Source organism: Rhamphochromis longiceps, linkage group LG18, assembly GCF_057381845.1.
Source record: "Rhamphochromis longiceps isolate RC_006_pf linkage group LG18, R_longiceps_female_GT1.1, whole genome shotgun sequence".
Classification (NCBI taxonomy): Eukaryota; Metazoa; Chordata; class Actinopteri; order Cichliformes; family Cichlidae; genus Rhamphochromis; species Rhamphochromis longiceps.
Window position 1 is genome coordinate 19,507,911 of NC_140574.1, and position 17,678 is coordinate 19,525,588.

Below are 17,678 nucleotides of genomic sequence, written 5' to 3' on the forward strand. Positions count from 1 at the left end.
CTTCCGGGGAAATTAAAATTTGATGCAATTTCCTTGGTCATGTGATGCAGGAGCTTGACTCCTTTGATCAACCGAGGCCTCCGTATTCAAAGTGAGCCATTATCTGGAACAACACTAAGCTGATATCTTTAACTCTTTTAAGGTGTTTTAAAAAAGCGCATTTGAGTACTTACATTTCCATCACAGCTGGGACATGATGTTGCTGAGTAGACTGTGATTAGCCTCTTGTTGCAGAAGATAATGAAGTTAGCTTAACTTTATTTTACTGCATCATGTTTGATTGGGAATCTGATCATTTCTATTTATTTAATGTTAATCTGTTTAATACCATGAAATAATTACTAATGTATCTGATATTAATTTTGAGTTGTTTAACAAAGCAGTAGTAAGGGAATATAGTACAGTACTGAGCAAAAGTCTCAAGCCATTTCTCATATATATATGTGTGTGTGTGTGTGTGTGTGTGTATATATATATATAGATATATGTATGAAATATGTGCAAGCATTCATGCAAATAGAGTATATACCATTCCCATTGTCTCTAGAATCACTGTCCTGCTTGAAAATGAAGGCGATGCCAATGGAATGCTTTCCAGGTGGTATTGCATGGTAGATCAATGGATCAGTCCCTTCACCACTGGCTAAAATGCAGCCCAAAGCATGACACAGCCTCCACTGTGTTTTACTGATGGCAGTGTACACTCACTGTTGTACCTCTCTTCTGACCTCTGTGCACACTCACAATGATTTGACGAAAAATTGATATTTGGATTCATTACTGACCTGTTGGAAAGGTTATTATAGTTAACTCAAACGAAACTAAAAACCGATATTGTATGGGGGAAGATTGTTTTCGTTTTAGTTAACACAGCTAAAAATAAAAACTAGACCTTGAAAAAAATTAACTTGTCAACTTGGACAGCTAACTAAAATAAAATAAAAATTGTTAGTTTTAGTATTTGTTAATGTGGTAAAATATTTATTGTCATTGTTGTGTTTTTATTGTAATACCTGTTCTTGTGCAGTTTTGCATACCTCAGCCTTTTCTTATTGCTTCCATTTCTTGAGCATGGTTTCAGATGGCCCTCCAGCGAGACCATTTCTAATGAGGTTTCAGTGAACAGCAGAGGGATCAACTGAGGGCCAGATGTGTCTGTCGGGTCCTGTGTCAGGTCTTTTCTGGAATATTTTCAGATTTCTTCAGAAGATGACTTTCAAAAACTTTTCATTTGTTGTTGATACTTTTTTCAGACCTGCTACTCATTCTTCTGTCCTCCACTTGTCCAGTGTCCACAGATTTTCTTTAAGGATACACAGCACACCGCACTAAGATATGCCAAACTTTCATGTTGCGCCAAGAATACTATTTATTTTATGCCCGTCGTACAGTGTTGCCATTAGCCTTTTTTGTGGATTCACCCAAACAAATGGCAACAAACTAGATGTTTGGTCTAGTTTTTCAATGAAAAGATATATAAAAAGAAATATAAAGAAATAAGGAATGGCTCAAGACTTTTGCTCAGTGCTGTATAGATATAAAAATACCACTTTGGACTGAAACTTGGATGTTTCACTATTTTCTGACAATATATATATATAAAGTATAAAAGTATTCAGCAGATTCATGAAAAAAAAATCAGCTCTAGCATTAACTGATGTAGTTTTTCTTCTTTTTGTCATGTACAGTACAGGGTGAATATTCCTAAATATACTGCATATCTGAATAGAACTAAGTTGTGTCAAATAGGAGTCATATTCCAAAGCTCCTTTTCCCATGTTTAGGTTAATCCAACCATGTGTTTGTTCACCAGCCAAGTGTTAACAGGGGTTTCCAGAACATGCCAACCTGCTGTGAAGTCTCTATGATGGAACAGCTTCACATTGTTCATGCCACAGGATTTTGATTTGAATGTAAATTATCCAAAAGTCTTCAAAGTATCCAAAAAGCAGATGGTGCCACATTGTCTGTGCGATTCACTCAAACAGATTTTCCTCAAATTATGTTTATTTATTCATTTGCCTGCGAAGCCTGTGGAAATGCAGCTCAGCTGACTACCACGGTTAGAAACTGTACATCCATGTGCTTAAATATAGACTGGTAACAATTTGAAGGTAGCTAGTGAAATCACATTTTAATAAAATGTAGTCTACAGTTATACTTATTGTATTATAATTGTATAATGTACATTACCGGTACTGACAGTCATTCTGCTACATGTTTTTTCACCTAATGTTTCATTATTATTGAATGCACCTTCAGACAGCAGCTCTTTAAACCTGCACTCGAGCCAGTGACTCAGTGTTTTTGGTACTTGCAGTAAATGTGATAATATTGTCTTTTCTTTTTTGTTCTTTTGGTAACAATCATTAAGGGAGAAGATCAGATAAAACACCATCAGCGTTGTCAGAAATTGTGCTTTCACCGTGAAAGAGCATTGAAATGTCTTTATTTGAGAAAAGTCAGTCGTGTGTTAACAAAACATAGTTGATCTAGTGACAAATGCAGTGTAACATGCTGTTTCAGCAGCATAAAAATAGCTATATGTGGAGATGATCGTTTCACATATTGTTGATTGGCAGGACTGATGATATTTGGTGTCAATTGTGCTTCTAAAAACAAGTCTATAGTAAGATCAGAAGAGGAGACAGGAGAAACACTATGTTTGGGTAAGTGCAGGAAGTAAGTGGGTAAGATGGCTGAATCACTGTGTTGTACATCTCCATTAGCCTTGCTGGCAGGTATGGAATGTGCAAGATTTTTCCAGATCTGTTGGGAAGAGAGGCAAACAAAAACAATTGGAGAATGTCGAGTATGAATGTTATTTTATCTGGTACAAGATGGTACAAAAGTAACATTTAAATGCTAAGTAATTTCTGCAGTAGTACAAACCTGGAGTAGTTTCGCTGCAATGTCTCACTGCCTTCATGGCTTCCATGTAAGGATTTCCCAAAAACTGCTCATAGGTTGTTCCCAGTGGTACCTCATGGAGACACTTAGTGGAGTCCTTGAAGAGGAGGTTCTTTCCATTTTCTGACTGGAACATTCTGAATGAAGGATCGGTTCCGGTGTTTCCAAATCTGGCCTAAGAACACAATTTAGGTTTGAAGCAGTTATTTAGTTTAGATTTCTATTACACTGGTTACTTTACTCATTGAAACCGACAGAATGTGGAAAAACAGAAGTCATCATAACTTTTGTAACTATTGGTTTTTGAAATGCCAAGGTCCCCCCCACTTGAGATCAAGTGCAAGTACAGTCATATCAAAAAGAAAGTTTTCACAGGACTCTATGCAGTTGTGACAAACTAAGTACACTCCATGATTCAGTAGCAAGTAGAATCAACTTTGGGAGCAGTAACTTGAAGTGTTTGTGCCACGTTGCTGTGAAAGAAGCCCAAATCAACACCCCTCCACCACCAGTTTCTACTAGGTGTTTGTGCGAATATGTTTGATTTTCAACAAACGTGGTCCTGTACATTAAGGCCAGACGTTTCCACTTTGGTCTCGTCCGCCCAGAGAACATTGTTCCAGAAGTCTCTTGGTTTGTTCAGATGCAACTCTGCAAATATATATAGCTGTCCTGCTATGTTCTCTGTAGAGAGAAGCGGATTTTTCTTTCCAAACAAGCCACATTTGCTCAGTATTTTTCTAATTCTGCTGTCATAAGCTTTAACTTGTTAACTGAGGCCTGTAGAGTCTTAGATGTAGCCCCTACAAAGGGACAATGTTAAAGTTGTCAGAGTTAATTGGCAACTATTTGGAAAAATCGGTTAAAAATTCATTGTTGTGCTCAAAACAGAATGCCAAACAAACTGTATGCAGCTTCTGTAATGAAAGGATGCTTCTCTATTTCAGACTCAGCATCTGTGTCGGCTAGAGAAGTTGAACCTTGATGTCAGATTTTTGCACTGGGAATTCAGTGCTTTGAAACAACAACAATTTTATTTTAAGCTCTTATTTCATTTCAAGTAGCTATCTTAGACTTTATCACAAACCTGCTGTTCCTGAAGGATGCGGACCACCTTACTGTGGCTTTCTGGGCGCGTCACCACAGCGTGTGCAGGCACCTGAGCCAAGTTACAAGTGGCATATTCACTGATCTCCACTGGTCCTTTCCCAGGGCAGATGAGCTGGTAATCAGAAGATCTCAGATTACGAGCCCAGTCTGGACCGTTACCTTCGATAAAGAGAGGTGGAATAAAGTTTAGAAGCTGTTGTAATGTCATCGGAGCAGGTAGTGCAGATCAGTGCAGTCCTCTTACCATTGCTGTTTTCTGTCACAATTGTGTGTTTAATGAAGGCAACATCACCACCACCCTCAACCAGACACCTGTAATGATATGCCATACATCATGACTTTGGAGACAAAGAGTGAAGTTGGGGGTAAATGGCTAACCAATTAAAAATTACACCTTATCACTGCTAAAGTTCACAAAAATTTTAAAAACGATTAAAAAGTTCTGGTTTTAGGAGGAAAACATGCTTCAGCTCTTGACACATTCTTGGCTGTTTACAAAAGAAATATATAAGAAAAAAAAAAACATAACAGTAGCTGGCAAGATTGAGCAAGATTGTTTTCCTCTGCTTCCCGTCTCTTTGCTAACTTTCTCCTTATACACAAACTTGTATGCGATGCCATTCTGTTTCTTGCTGTACCTAAAGGCTCCAGCATAACCGTAGTACTTCTCATCAGCGCTGGCTTTGCATTTGGCCTGGTCTCCCACAGCTTTACCGCTGCCGACGCACAGAGAACAGAACGGAGAGTTGGGCTCTGCTCCGGGGGCACAGCCACTACTGAAGAACTTGGCTGATGAGAAGAAGAGATGCAGAAAGAGTTCCACAATCAGCAAACCTCTCTTTTGTCAAGGTTAATGGAAGATTGTGGCTTTTGTTTAAATACAGATTCATCACGTGAGTCATCTAAACAAACTTTTTTAGAAAAAGGGGAGTTGCATGATTTCTGTGGGTGGCTTTAAATTTCTTTCTGTTGGTAAAAGAAGGAGAAGCTTGCAGTCACTCACTGAAGTCACAGTCATGTTCTGTTTTGTAGATTTGACCCATGGGGATGTTCCAGCCAGCAGTTCTGCCGATTCCTGTGTGGCAAGACTTCTTGCCCTTCAGAGTGTCCCAGGTCACCCCTGAACCCTTCTTTACCACAGCAACAGCATAGTATGAGGAGGATGTGACTGAGAGTGGATACGGGAAGTAGAGGTAGACATTTCAGATGATTCAACTGCAGAGAGACATTCATATAAATCTACTCTGTCACTGATTAATTTGAAATTAATCCACTTTTTAAAGGTCATCTTTCATTATAATGGTGGACACTTACAAAGCCGGAGCCACTAAAATTTTAAACAATGTACAAGCAATACCTTTGAGCTAAATGCTAGGTCTCCAGATTTATGTAAATGCTCAATTTGGGGATTTATTTAGTATTGTTTTTTTAATCTTGGTTGTTTGTAATGCCATAAAGAGACTATATCCTTAATATATAATGAAGACAAGCTCCATCCACCTGTTGTTCAAAGCTTCAGAAGTTTCAGAGGATAAACTAATAAATAAGGATTCCTTGAACTGGTTGTTCATATAAAGCTAGTTAAATTATAGTTGTAGTAGTAGAGTGGTAGAGTCCAAGGATAAAAATACAAATCTGGTCATCAGCACAACAGGTCATTGAAGTTGTGTTACAATTAAAATAATGCACTTCGAGACTTTTTAAAAAATTTGTCCATATCATAAAAAGAAGAGGAAAAAGATGAAAGTTTACTACCATCAGAGCGGCTGCACAACTCTGTGAGAGGAGACAAAATGAACAAATATTACTCATAAAAAAGTTGAAATAAGACACAGGATTGTGTGTGTGTTATTTCTTCTTCTTGTTATCTACCTTGCACATACTGCTCCACCATGACAGGAACCAGGCCACACTTTCCAGCCGTAAACACCTGACCTCCATCCACGGCCACTGCGTCGGCCTCTTTACGCTGCGGGGCGATTCAAAGCAGAGATGAATGTCACAGAGTGGAGACAAAAAATAATAAATTAACAGATTTTGATATTTCCTCCAGAGTTTACCATAATCTTCTTCAGGCACTCTTCAACTGTAGGGGCGTTCTGGCATTCAATGGAGGTGGTGTCCCCAGACACACTGCTGATGCTCCACGTGTCACACTTTGCGGTCTCAGCATGGCCCACAGCACACCATCTGATGGCAGGGGATGCATCGTCTGATGCCTGCTCTAGAGAGGGAAGAAAGACTTAGACATAAGCCAGACTGACACCTGACTAACAATTGCGTTTCTGCCTGTCTTGCTTGTGTTCTTTACCTTTTTTAAGGGAATGGACGATGCTCATGTAGTTCGCACCCAGATACAGGAAGGAGTCTGTGTTTGGGGGCACCCTCAAGAGCCTCACTGTTGAATCTTTGAACATCAGGTTCTTGGCGGGTGCGTAGGCTTCAGATGAGAAGAGGTTAAAGCTCTGAAAAGGCAGCAAGTGAGATGATTCATTAGGAAAGCAATGAGGCTGCTGAAACACAAGGAATCAGAATACGCTGAAATTAGATGTTATTCAGTGTACTTCCTACGTGGTCAGTCTGAACTTGGTCAAGGCTCTGCCAGATCAAGTCGGCCAGCTGTGGATCCTTGCGAGTAACAACAGCGTGAGCTGGCACTCTGGCTAGGGAGCAGGCTTTATAGTTGTCAATAGGTGCTCTGGTGTTGTCCTTGCACAGCAGCTCGTACGATGGCTTATCCGATTCTGGAAGTGTGATATGACACAGGTTTTACATCAGTGTTTTTCACAGTTATCCTTTCCCATATTTTGTAGAAGTTTCAGGGCGTTTAAGACGATTTTAATCAATGGAGAAAATGACATTCTTGGTCAACGTGATTGCTCTGAAATTTGCTTTGAAATTCTGCTCAACTTGTCCTTGACTTGTGCAGTGTGCAACAGTTGTATTTGTATGTCATGCATGTTCATCAGGTCCCCTCTTGTCCCTGTCGCTTTTCAAAATGAAACTTTTAATCTTGGTAAAGCTTTTTTTTTTTGATAAATAAAACCTGACAATGCTATGATTCAGTGCTTCTTTACATGTTAGAATGGATAAAGGTTGTTGTGATACTGACCTGGCACAGTGAGATGCTTCACAAAAGCCACATCTCCAGCTCCCTCCACCAAACACCTGTCACAAAAGTCATATTATTACAGATAAAAGGTTTGGCTAAATGTGTAGACGTTTATGTTCACTAATGAGAAGCATTAAAAAGTGGACACTGACTGAAAGGCTCCATTGTAGTCATAGTAAGGCTCCCTCTGGGACCTGGAGCAGTCTCCCTTGCACAGTTCACACAGCTTGCTGCCTCTTGCTGCCCCAGGGGCACAGCTGGCATGGAAGAAGGTGCTCACAGCTGCATAACAAAAAACAAGGCCAGGGTCATAATTTAGAAAAGAAAACCAAAACACTGACAATAGAGCCAGAGTGTCACCACTGTCTCCCTTTAAAGACAAATATGAAAGTTCCCATATGCATTTTTATCATTTAGAAGTTTCATATTATACTGTGTGTGCAGAGTTTGCATCCCCTTGCATGGGATACTGCATACACCAGTTTCTTTCATGTTAGGTTAATTGTCAATTCTAAACTGACCATATGTACGAATGTGAGTGTGGGTGGTTTTCCTGTCTTTTCCTGGCCCCTAACAGACTGGCAACCTTTCGCGCCTCTCACCCTGAGAGCCAGGCTCCAGCCCCTGTGATCTGGAATTGGTTAAGAAGAAGATGGATGGATATTGATTTGTTCAACTGTCTAACAGGCCTAACTAGTCTAAACAGACTAGTTTTTGAACTTCAGTAAATTATATTTAACAAAAGGAAGTGTTATAAGTGATAAGAAGTGCTGACAGGCACAGGATTTTATAATCCCTGGGCAGAAGCCAGGTCTCTCTTGGAAATGACATTTTTAATCTCAATGAGATTTTTTTTCCCTGGTTAAATAAAGGACTAATAAAAAAAGAAGCTAGGTAGCCCCTGTCTGTTTCTACTTTTCCTGTAGTTTTGATCCCGTCAATAAATTCTTGTCAGTAAAGCAAATAAGTGTGTTTAATTGTTTCTCAGGTGTCCAGTTTCTCATAAAAAGGTCTGATCTTATTGTCCTTTGACCATACATGCACTAAAACTGTCAAATGTTATTAGCTAACCAGAAACAAAAAGTCCTTTACCCTCCTCCAGAGGTTTGTCTTCAATGCCACCCCACTCAATAACATTCATGGTCACCAGAGATCCTATGGGAATGTTCCAGCCTGCAGATTTCCCCAAACCAGTGTGACATGATTTCTTCCCCCTGAGATCTCTGAAGCCAAATCCAGTGTTCTTCTTTGCCACAGCAACAGCATAGTAGCAGGTGTCCGTACCTGAATGAATGAAAAAAAAAAATGGATATAATATTATTGAAACAGCTAAATCACATTCAAATAAAACGCTAAACATGTTCTTGCTTGAGCTTATTTCATTAGGCTACTAACGACAGCTGATGACTAGACATACCGGCGCCATAGTCCTCAGCAATGATGGGATGGAGGTCATAGTTGTTCAAGCCAGCAGTGTAAATGTCCCCACCATCCACAGTAATGGCATCTGCTTCACCAGCCTGCCGGAGAGTATTTGCTGTATGACTGAGGTCAAGTCATTTTTACATAGAATTTCACTGGATAAGTTGAAGGCATTGGTAGTTTTTCCCCCACATTAAATACTTAAAAGGGGGGGGGGGGGGGGGGGGGGAGTTATTCATCCTCAGCAAACATGATGCAATCATTTTGAGTAAAGTGAGTAAAGCTGAAATATATAAAATCAAATGTTTATTTAATGAGCTAAATAATCATCAAGGAAAATGTGCTTGGTATAAACTGAATCCATGCCAATCAAATAAATTTTATTTGACAAGCTTCCATTAAATGTAACATTTAAATTGTATTTATGTAACCAAATGAAACTGAATATTTAGATACAATTGAAATAGTTAAAGTCAAATCATTTGGTTCGGATTTTATTTTTTTATTTTTTAACTCGACTCTATTTTTCTAGAACACTCCACAGCAGATACAGTTAGTTTATCTTTACTTTAGATATGTTTTAGTAGTAGTTCGAGTATGAACCTACTCGAAGAAAGTGAAGAAAAAAAAAACAATAAAATGAAGTCATTACATTCACTTATTTTTATTTAAGTAACATTTCAGAATAAGCCGAGCACTGTGAAGCACTTCAGTTACATTGCGATTATAACAACTGCCCTGGTCAAAGTCTATTATTGAGTATTTGTGGTTAATTTGGTGCTCTGGATGTAAAAAGCGCTCACCTTAATGGCAATAATGCACTCGAGGGTGTTTTCTTTTTTCACACAGGAGAACGCAGGAGCCGCAGCGGCGAGATCTAAACATTTACGCAATTCTTGGTCCGACTTGACGCACCATTTCACCTTCTGAGAGCCGGGTCGGGCGAACGCGCTGGCTGTTAAAACACATGGATGTCAGTTTGGATTGAAAATGTGATGTCATGTGTGTGATTAAATATAGTAGTGCGGGGCTGAAAAGCTTTTACCGAGCAGTCCGAGCAGCGCCACTAGGAGGAGGGGCTTCATGTTGGGCGGTGGGGTCTCCGGATCAGCAGAGCAGAGAGACTGGGAGGCTGCTCGGGCTTTTATAGCAAACCTGAGTGGACCGGGACAAAAGATAAAAATGCCAGAGTTTGCTCAGGTTTCCTAATGTGTGCGCATGTGGGGGCGCACGTGTGTACTTTAGTGTGCAAAAGACAGAGATTAGGTTTCATGGACAATCTGAAATTGCCACATAATACGAAATAACATTTAGTCATCTGAAACAGTTTGTTTGCACAATTTGAAATCAGAAATATTTAGAGATGAGCATATTTAGGATACACGTGCAGGACCAAAAATCTTTGTTTTCAGGTGGGTTAAAGGTTTGGTCAGAGGACAAAACATTCTGCAGCACAGAGTCTAAACTACATTTAAGAGTAAAAAAACAAAACAATAACAAAAACCCCTGGAGTTTTTACTGCAGTAAAGCATTCTGGTCTCAGGACTAACCAGCCACGTGAAAAGGATTTTGGTGTCTGAATAAAAGTATATATGGCACAATGTAAAAATACTCCACATGTAAAAAGCCCTGCAATGGAATATCTTCATAGTCATGCTGAAGTTAACTTAAAAAAGAAAGAAAGAAAGAAAAATCGAAACTTTGGTTCAGAATATAACTCTGGACTGCTTAAAGTAGAGAATTTAATATACTCATGTGATGTTTTGCAGGAAAGAATGGATGTCCTGAAATATTTGTTGTGGAAACATCTGTAAAATATTTTAATTTTTTAGTAAATACGTGGAATAGAAGTATAAATGCCACCAGACTTTATATAGCACACAAAATATTGTATTTCTTGAGAAAATGTCTTTATTTTGCAATTTGTTTTTTAATTTAATATAATTGTCTTTATTCTGTATCCAGAAGTGGCATGAAAGTTTCATTCAATATTCATAATTATTCAGCCTCTAAAATCAGAACCTGCAAACTTTTCTTTTGTTTTTTTTTTACTTGGAAAAGTTGCAGTTTGTGTGACCCACTTGGGAGCTGTGTTTACAGAGTCAATATTACCCAATGCAAGCACTAAGGTTCATGCTGATTTGCACATTTGACCGCTTCCTTTATTCTCAGCCATCAAATGTAGAGATATCACATAATACCTCTCATAATACATTTCATGTTTAATGATGCATGTTCGGTGGTGTAACTTTGGAAGATCCAAAACATGATTCTGGATGGATTTAATACTTAATGTAGCAACATTACTGTAGTACACCATCCTTTAATATTGGATAAGAAGAAGAAGAATATTTGCTGTATCTAGAAACTACTTAGTATTTCTGGAATTAGGAGACATAATTTACCACTCACAATGAAGTAATCAAAATAAAATATTATTATTGTTAACTAATTAACCTAATTTTTACAGCTCTGCAGAGGACTGCACACCATCCTGTGTCCACAGCCAAAGCCTGTGTAAGTGAAAACTGATCTATTTTTTATTTTGCATCATCTGCTTTTCTTTCTTGCTTCTGCAGTGTTTTATTATCCAAATTCATTTTTATTCATGCAGTTTTTGTTCTGTGCTGCTGTGTCCGTTTGCAACTTTAAATGTCTTACTTGGCTGAAGCAGGTAAAACTTAAAGGAACAATAGGAAACCTAAAATAATCATTTTTAATAACAGAATAAGGTCCAGTGAAGATGATGAGTAGCAGAAGTAGCTAAATTATCCCTTATATCAATTTTAAAGATAAAGGTTGGACCCATCCAACTTTGAAATTGGGCCAGCCATGAATAAAATTGATAATCGGAACAAAAAGCACATCTCTTCCATGCTTCTTTCTTTAAAAAAAAAAAAAAAAAAAAAAGCAAAATAAGAGGGAAAGAAATATTTATGCAGATTTTGCTCCCAGCTCTAGATATAATAACACATAATTGTGGAATAGGTGATTGCAAGTATTAATATTGCTATGGTTAAATTTACTTTACAACATGAGGAATTAGTCCAGCCATCTTATCAGGGTCTCTGATACAGTATTATTCACCATCAGCTGAGAAATCAATATGATACCCCTGAGTATTGAGAAATGTTTACATCTAAAATAAACCCATTCCACAAAGAGGACAGTTCTGAGTAGGGAAAGTTTGAGTGCACATTTTTAAGGTGTTATGCTGACCTTAGAGTGGGCTTGCAGGAAGTACCCCTAAATAATACAAGCAGGGAAAGTACAGATTGTAAAATGTTTCTTTTTTTTCAGGTAATCAGCACAAATGTGTGACTTGGAAGATAAACTAGCAAAACTGAAATGTGTCCAAAGGTGAGTCTGCAGATTACACAAGTCTTTATTTTGAGAGATTAAAGTCCTCAAAATCAAGATAAGCTTACTTTATAGACTTATCTATGAAGTAGAAACTGATCTCCTGCCAAATAAAGTTGTACCTTATCAAATAGTTGTAATACGCTGATAACAAACATATTTCTGTGCTTTAGATTATCAGTTACATTTATCGTTATTATAATTTTGTATTTAACTTTATTTTAATAAATCATGACTACTTCCCATTCTAATCAGCAGGACGAAACAGTGTGATGATGTGGGTCATGATGCTCAGAGCGCACTTCACTGGACATCTGTGGGAGATGCATGGCAGGAACCTGGCACCGGTTGACTGTCTTTCTTTGGCTGTGTTTGTGCATGCATGGTAAGCATTTGTGAGGTTTTGTAGTTCTTCTTCTCTCCAGGTCTTCAGTTCCTTCACTTCCTTCCCACAGTACGTGAGTTTTTATGTTTTATGCAAACTTGGCATCATGATTGCCCCATACGTCCAGCTGAGCCATCATACTCCAGCTTTGTGACACAGCAGAAACAGGGTCAGGACACAGCCGGGGGAAGGCGGCTGTAGTGTTTGACTGGTGGAGGAGGAGGTGGTGTTGTGAATGACGGCCTCCTTGTAAGAAAATCCATCACTCAGTGATACAGAGAGGGTCGAAGTCCAAGTAGCGCCAGGCTGCCATTCAGTTTTTGTGGAATGATTGTATTAATTGTAGGACTAAATCCCAGGAGGAGACACAGGAGTCCAGGTTAATCATTTCTGTGTATAAGCATCTCTTTCTATTGCTAGGGTGCAGAGTGTGTTTCTATTAGGTATACACTGGACAGATATTGCTCATGCAGCTGATCTGATGGGGTATTTGCTGCAAGGGTTGTTTATTTTCTTGCCCTGTTTTGTGTTATGAACCTAAAGAACTCAGATGAACCAGAAGAAATACAAATGAATGTTGTGGGCATCTGAGGTATGTAGTCTGGAATTGATCTTGAATGATTTTAGCCCTCGTTACAGTATCTGTCTTGTGAGTCTGCAGTTCAATCTGAATGTTGTGCTTTTGTTAATCTTTGCTGACACTTCACTCAGAACTGCTTGGGCCATGAATTGTCTTTCATTTGATTCTACAAAACTTTATTAATCCTAACAGAAATTAATTCATCATGGTGGTTAACTCCTGCCGCACACACTAGAATTAAACATTTACTCTATAAAAAAATCAAAGAAGATTATTGCTGTCAGTCCCATTTTTAAAGGACTTTGAGGTGCTTGATAACACACCTGGCAATCCCGTAACATACCTGTCCAGCTTTTGCAGGCAGGACCGTTTCTTGTCATAAGATCAGAAAACAGAACCAAATAAAATCGTCACACAGTTCTATATTTTTATATGTGGCTGTGAACATGAATTTGAACACCATTATTTGTCTTTGTAGCTTTGTGACTGAACTTTCTGAAGTGTAGGATTATTGCGAAGGACTGCGTATCAGAGATTATTGTTCGCTAAGTCATTCTGACTGTGCTGAGTCAGAGGAGATAAGCTTATCATCCATGGCTGTTCTCCTAGAGTACACAGAGCAGGGGAATAACAAAGTACTGTAGTCTGCATAAACGGGTGAGCTTCAAGAGCAGATGCTTTGTTGTATTTTTTATGGTCATCTTTGTTTTTAAGGTTTTGTTCCACTGTGCATGCAATAACCCCTTCAGGTGCAGGTGAAATGCTGTGTGCTCCTGTAAGATGTGAAGGCGTGTTCAAGGCAGGCGTTTGAGTGAGAGGCAACACTGGAGTTAACTGTGACACATGAGCCAGGAGTGATTCATCTTGAGGCCCACACATGAGTACACTTTGAGAAAGTGTCAGTTTGTAGAAAAACATCCATCTCCTCCATCAGGAATCAGAGACATCGGGCTCCTCAGTTATTCATACTGTTATTACGTCACTGATAGAAATGGTGACTTTAATTGCACCTTCAGTAGAGATTGACATTAAAGTGGAAGGAGACATATTCAGAGCTGCTTCTCTGATACCTGAACAGCCGTCATTCTGAATTATTCCTGTCATACAGTCAACTCCAGGAAACTCCAGGAGTTTTTGGGCAATGTCACCACACTGGAGTTTAAATAAACAATCAAGATGTTTAGGAATTTCAGCGATTTTTCTAAACAGATCCCCGTTTTCAGAGGCTCATAAGTGATTTTAAGACTCACAGGCACTTTCATGGCAAGTTGAGGCTTGTTCCCTCATCAATTCATGATATACTTGGCAAAAGATCTGGATTTCACTCAAGTCTGAGGGCAGATGATGTCATGGTTAACCTGTAGAGAAATGATAGGAAGACTGGAGGATCATGCTGAAGTGAGTTACTCAGGTGTGTTTTGGGAAACTGGTGGCCAGTTATTGAAAGATTTATGGTGGCACCTTGCTTCTTTTTGCTCCTGGACATTTTCAGATATTCGTATACTTTCCCCAGAATCTGTGTTTTTACACAATCTATTGCAGGTCTACAGAAAAGCCACTGAACCTCCATGCTAGGTTTTCATTCTGGGATACACAATTACATGCAAGGATCTTATATGAGCTAATTTGCATCTCTTCCTGTTATGAGCAATACTTAATGGATTTCAGTCAAGTTGTAGTAACTTGTAACTTTTTGTTGATTGAGTTAAATCCATTTCATAAAGAGTACAAAAGAAAATGTGCAAAACCTGCAAGAGTCTAAAAACTCTCCAAATATGCATAAATATTAGTGGGTACTCCATGGAGGTCATAAAATTGGGACTCCTAAGGAACAAATCAAAGGTCAACACATCAAGCACCAACAGCATCTTCACTGGAGCTCCTATAAAGTTTTCAAACTCTGAAAAAGCTCCCCAGGGGACACAGAAGACTAAAATCCCAGTCTGAGTACTGGTTCATGTGATGTCCAAACTGAACTTTATGTCTAAACTCAACCCAAAAATGGCTCACTGTTTATTAACTGTTATTGATTTGTTCTGAGAATGAGCTAAGAGGTAATTAGACAACTGGGGTCACCAGCCTTTTATGCAACAGACAAACCCTTTGAACAAACAAAGCCTGAGGGCTGCTGTCCTGCTGTGTCATTAAAATTTCAGCACCGATTAATCAACTCGGCTTCAGTGTGAAATTGATTTAGGTCATTGCTACTCGATGTGGGCTTTTAAACTGTTGCTCCTTTATTTGGAGGTACCAGAAATTCAGCAGGGGAAAAACACAATTTCTCTGACTGACTGACAAAGTGAAAAAGAAAATGCATGTTTTAAAGAGTTTCCTGCTCTGAAGATGTGACTTTGGAACACACAGTAATCTCAGACTTGCGAAACTTCTGATGGGCTTAACGATTTTTCGTGGGGGGAAATGGTTTTAGCTGTTCTGTTTTAGTCAGCAATAAAATTTCCCTTCGCCCTCCTGTGTTTATTCACCCTTGTCCTTTACACAAAAAGCAGGAGGTGAAAGAATGATTGTCTCATACTGTATTATCCACACAGCGAGGGGAGTGAAACAGACTCAAGACTCCTCATCTGTTTGCACAGCTGCACACTGTACTCTTTCACCTCTGACCACTGCCCCCCACACCAGGCACTGTTAATAACAATTTTCAGGTGTTGTCCAGGGATTTTTCTTTTGGAAAGATCTCATTCTAATCTATGAGTCACAGCAGTGGTCACATATTAGTTTAAAAAGACCAGACAACTGCTTCTAGGTGGGTGTGACAAACAATATGTCAACCCATCAAACTGGAAATAATGCCTGTCACACAAAGAGTTGATGCCAGTGATGCAGGAGCATCAAGTCTTGTATTAACTGTGAGATTTCTTATTTGCGAAGAAAGATGTTTTGATTGATTGGACAAAATTTGAAGCCAACATTCAATTTGCAGCACATACAGCCCATTTTTTATCCAGACCAGTGAAACTCCCATTTCAGTTAGTAAAAAGAAGTTTACCTACACACTTGGCTGTGATGTCTTAACCCTTTCAGGCTCAAATTAAACTTTTTGTTGCTAATGCACAACCAAGTCCTGCAGTGGTACTTCTGAGTAAAAAAAAAACCTCATAAAATATGTATGTGGGGTAACCAGGTTGTTAGTTTTTAACTGTTGCAAATCGGCAACGCCTGCCTCGAGAGGGTTAATAAAAGCAGCCATGTAAATTCAACAGTATATCTTTGTTTTTCTTTATGTTAAAGAAATATTGTTTGGGCTTAAACTGCAAGAAATAAATACGCAAAATTAGACAACGTCTGGTAGCTCAGACTGTGCTCTAATTACAAAACAAAGCTTCTGTCAATTCAAAGATTTGATTTCAAAATTGCTTTTTGTGAACCCACTTTAAAAAACAACAAATTTTTTTAATAGCTGATGGAACTTTTCTGTCATTTAATTGTTTATCTGTCTCTTAATTACTTTGGCGTTGTATGAATGGCCATGGAGGAGACTTTATCAGCAAGAAAAATGAATGAAATCTAAATCTAATAAATCCATCTAAAAGTCCAAAATTCATGCCCTCCTTCATATTTTCCAAAGTCTTCCAGTGGACCAGATAGTGGATCTTTGCTGGGCTGCTTCTAGTCCCCTGGCCTTATGATTGTTACCACTGACATAGATCACTGTAACATTTTTAAGAAACATCACCTCTTTTCTTCCAGGACTGGACGCCTGAGTGAAAAACTTAAACACAGAAAAATCTCTGGGAAGGAAACAGCTCATACTCCACCACAGAAACCCCTGCACCAGTTAACACGTGCATGACTCCAAGTGACGAAACGCTACGTCCAGATGAACAGAATCAACTTTTGGAGATTTACTTACCTTGATGATTGAGAATGCATCAAGATACTTCCTAAAACTTTTTTTTTTTTAATCTGAACAGTTAAAACTTAAAACACTGCTTATAAAATATTGGTGTCAGTGTCTTTTTGGTCTTAGTGGAATTTTCACCTGCGTTCGGGGAATTGTTGGTATTTAAGGTACGTTATCACCACCATCTGTCCATATTAAGAAACACAAACCTGCTCAGTCTGAACAGACACACAGAAAAGTCTTTAACAGCCTCAGCACAAAAAAAAAAAAATCTAAATACACCGCTCCAAAAAAATTAAATTAAATTAAAAAAAGTTACAGGAACACTTAAATCACACATTGGTTCTTGATGACAAAATATTCAGGCTGAAAGTTTTTACTGATACACACTGTAATTTGCTGAGAACAAAATTATGTAACAAAAGCCAGGGGAAACCAAAATCATCAAATCACAACAAAAAAGCTATAAATTTATATCAGAGTGATCAGACTAATCTGGCTCACTAATGTTTACAGCCTCAATGTGCCTCCATGCACTTCAGACATCTGGGTACGCTCCTGGTCAGACAGTGGATGATGCCCTGGTTCATCTTCTCCCAGATCCTGGATCAGAGCATAAGTGAGGTACTAGATAATCTGTGGGACTCATAAATATTGTTCTAGGGCCATGATACCTATGCCTTTACCACTATGGCTACACACTGCCCACACGAGGCAAGGCACCACTCTGCACCAGCAAAAGATGTAAAGTGAATCTGAGGATTTCATCTCTATACCCAACTGCTGTTGGCTAACACACGGAGGTCTCTATGCAAGGAAATCCCACTTGAGACCACCACTGCCCAACCTGTCATACTAGATAATGTTGCAGAAAACATTCACCACAACGTCTTCAGACTCTTTCATGTTGTTTAAAGGTGGTCTGCTCTCATCTGTG

General features: G+C 38.8%; 1 protein-coding gene and 1 long non-coding RNA gene across 3 annotated transcripts; one reads left to right on the plus strand and one right to left on the minus strand.

Annotated features, from left to right (window-relative positions):
• Positions 1-2,432: 2,432 nt before the first annotated feature.
• Positions 2,433-9,732, minus strand: tfa (transferrin-a). The gene is made up of 17 exons (XM_085388331.1): positions 9,600-9,732; positions 9,358-9,509; positions 8,550-8,652; positions 8,225-8,416; positions 7,285-7,414; positions 7,133-7,188; positions 6,592-6,764; positions 6,332-6,485; positions 6,081-6,244; positions 5,893-5,989; positions 5,776-5,796; positions 5,024-5,188; positions 4,659-4,809; positions 4,265-4,332; positions 3,998-4,179; positions 2,893-3,085; positions 2,433-2,769 (listed from the first exon to the last, which is right to left on the minus strand). Exons 1-17 carry the CDS (start codon positions 9,637-9,639, stop codon positions 2,726-2,728), a joined length of 2,085 nt encoding a protein of 694 aa, XP_085244457.1. The 5' UTR covers positions 9,640-9,732; the 3' UTR covers positions 2,433-2,725.
• A 1,036-nt stretch (positions 9,733-10,768) lies between these two features.
• LOC146648124 (uncharacterized) lies at positions 10,769-17,068 on the plus strand. 2 transcript variants are annotated; one of them, XR_014908463.1, is made up of 4 exons: positions 10,769-11,071; positions 11,855-11,914; positions 12,170-12,299; positions 16,588-17,068. It is a non-coding gene; the product is annotated as an uncharacterized LOC146648124 (long non-coding RNA). The 2 variants fall into 2 exon arrangements; XR_014908464.1 differs by having other exon boundaries at positions 12,173-12,299.
• Positions 17,069-17,678: the final 610 nt, after the last annotated feature.

Coding starts and splice junctions, on each gene's coding strand:
- tfa (XM_085388331.1), bottom strand. CDS start 9,639: ATGAAGCCCCTCCTCCTAGTGGCGCTGCTCGGACTGCTCG. Junction 6,245..6,331: donor CGTCCATTCCCTTAAAAAAG/GTAAAGAACACA, acceptor TTCCCTCTCTAG/AGCAGGCATCAGACGATGCA. Junction 4,810..5,023: donor AGAACATGACTGTGACTTCA/GTGAGTGACTGC, acceptor TCTTCTCATCAG/CCAAGTTCTTCAGTAGTGGC.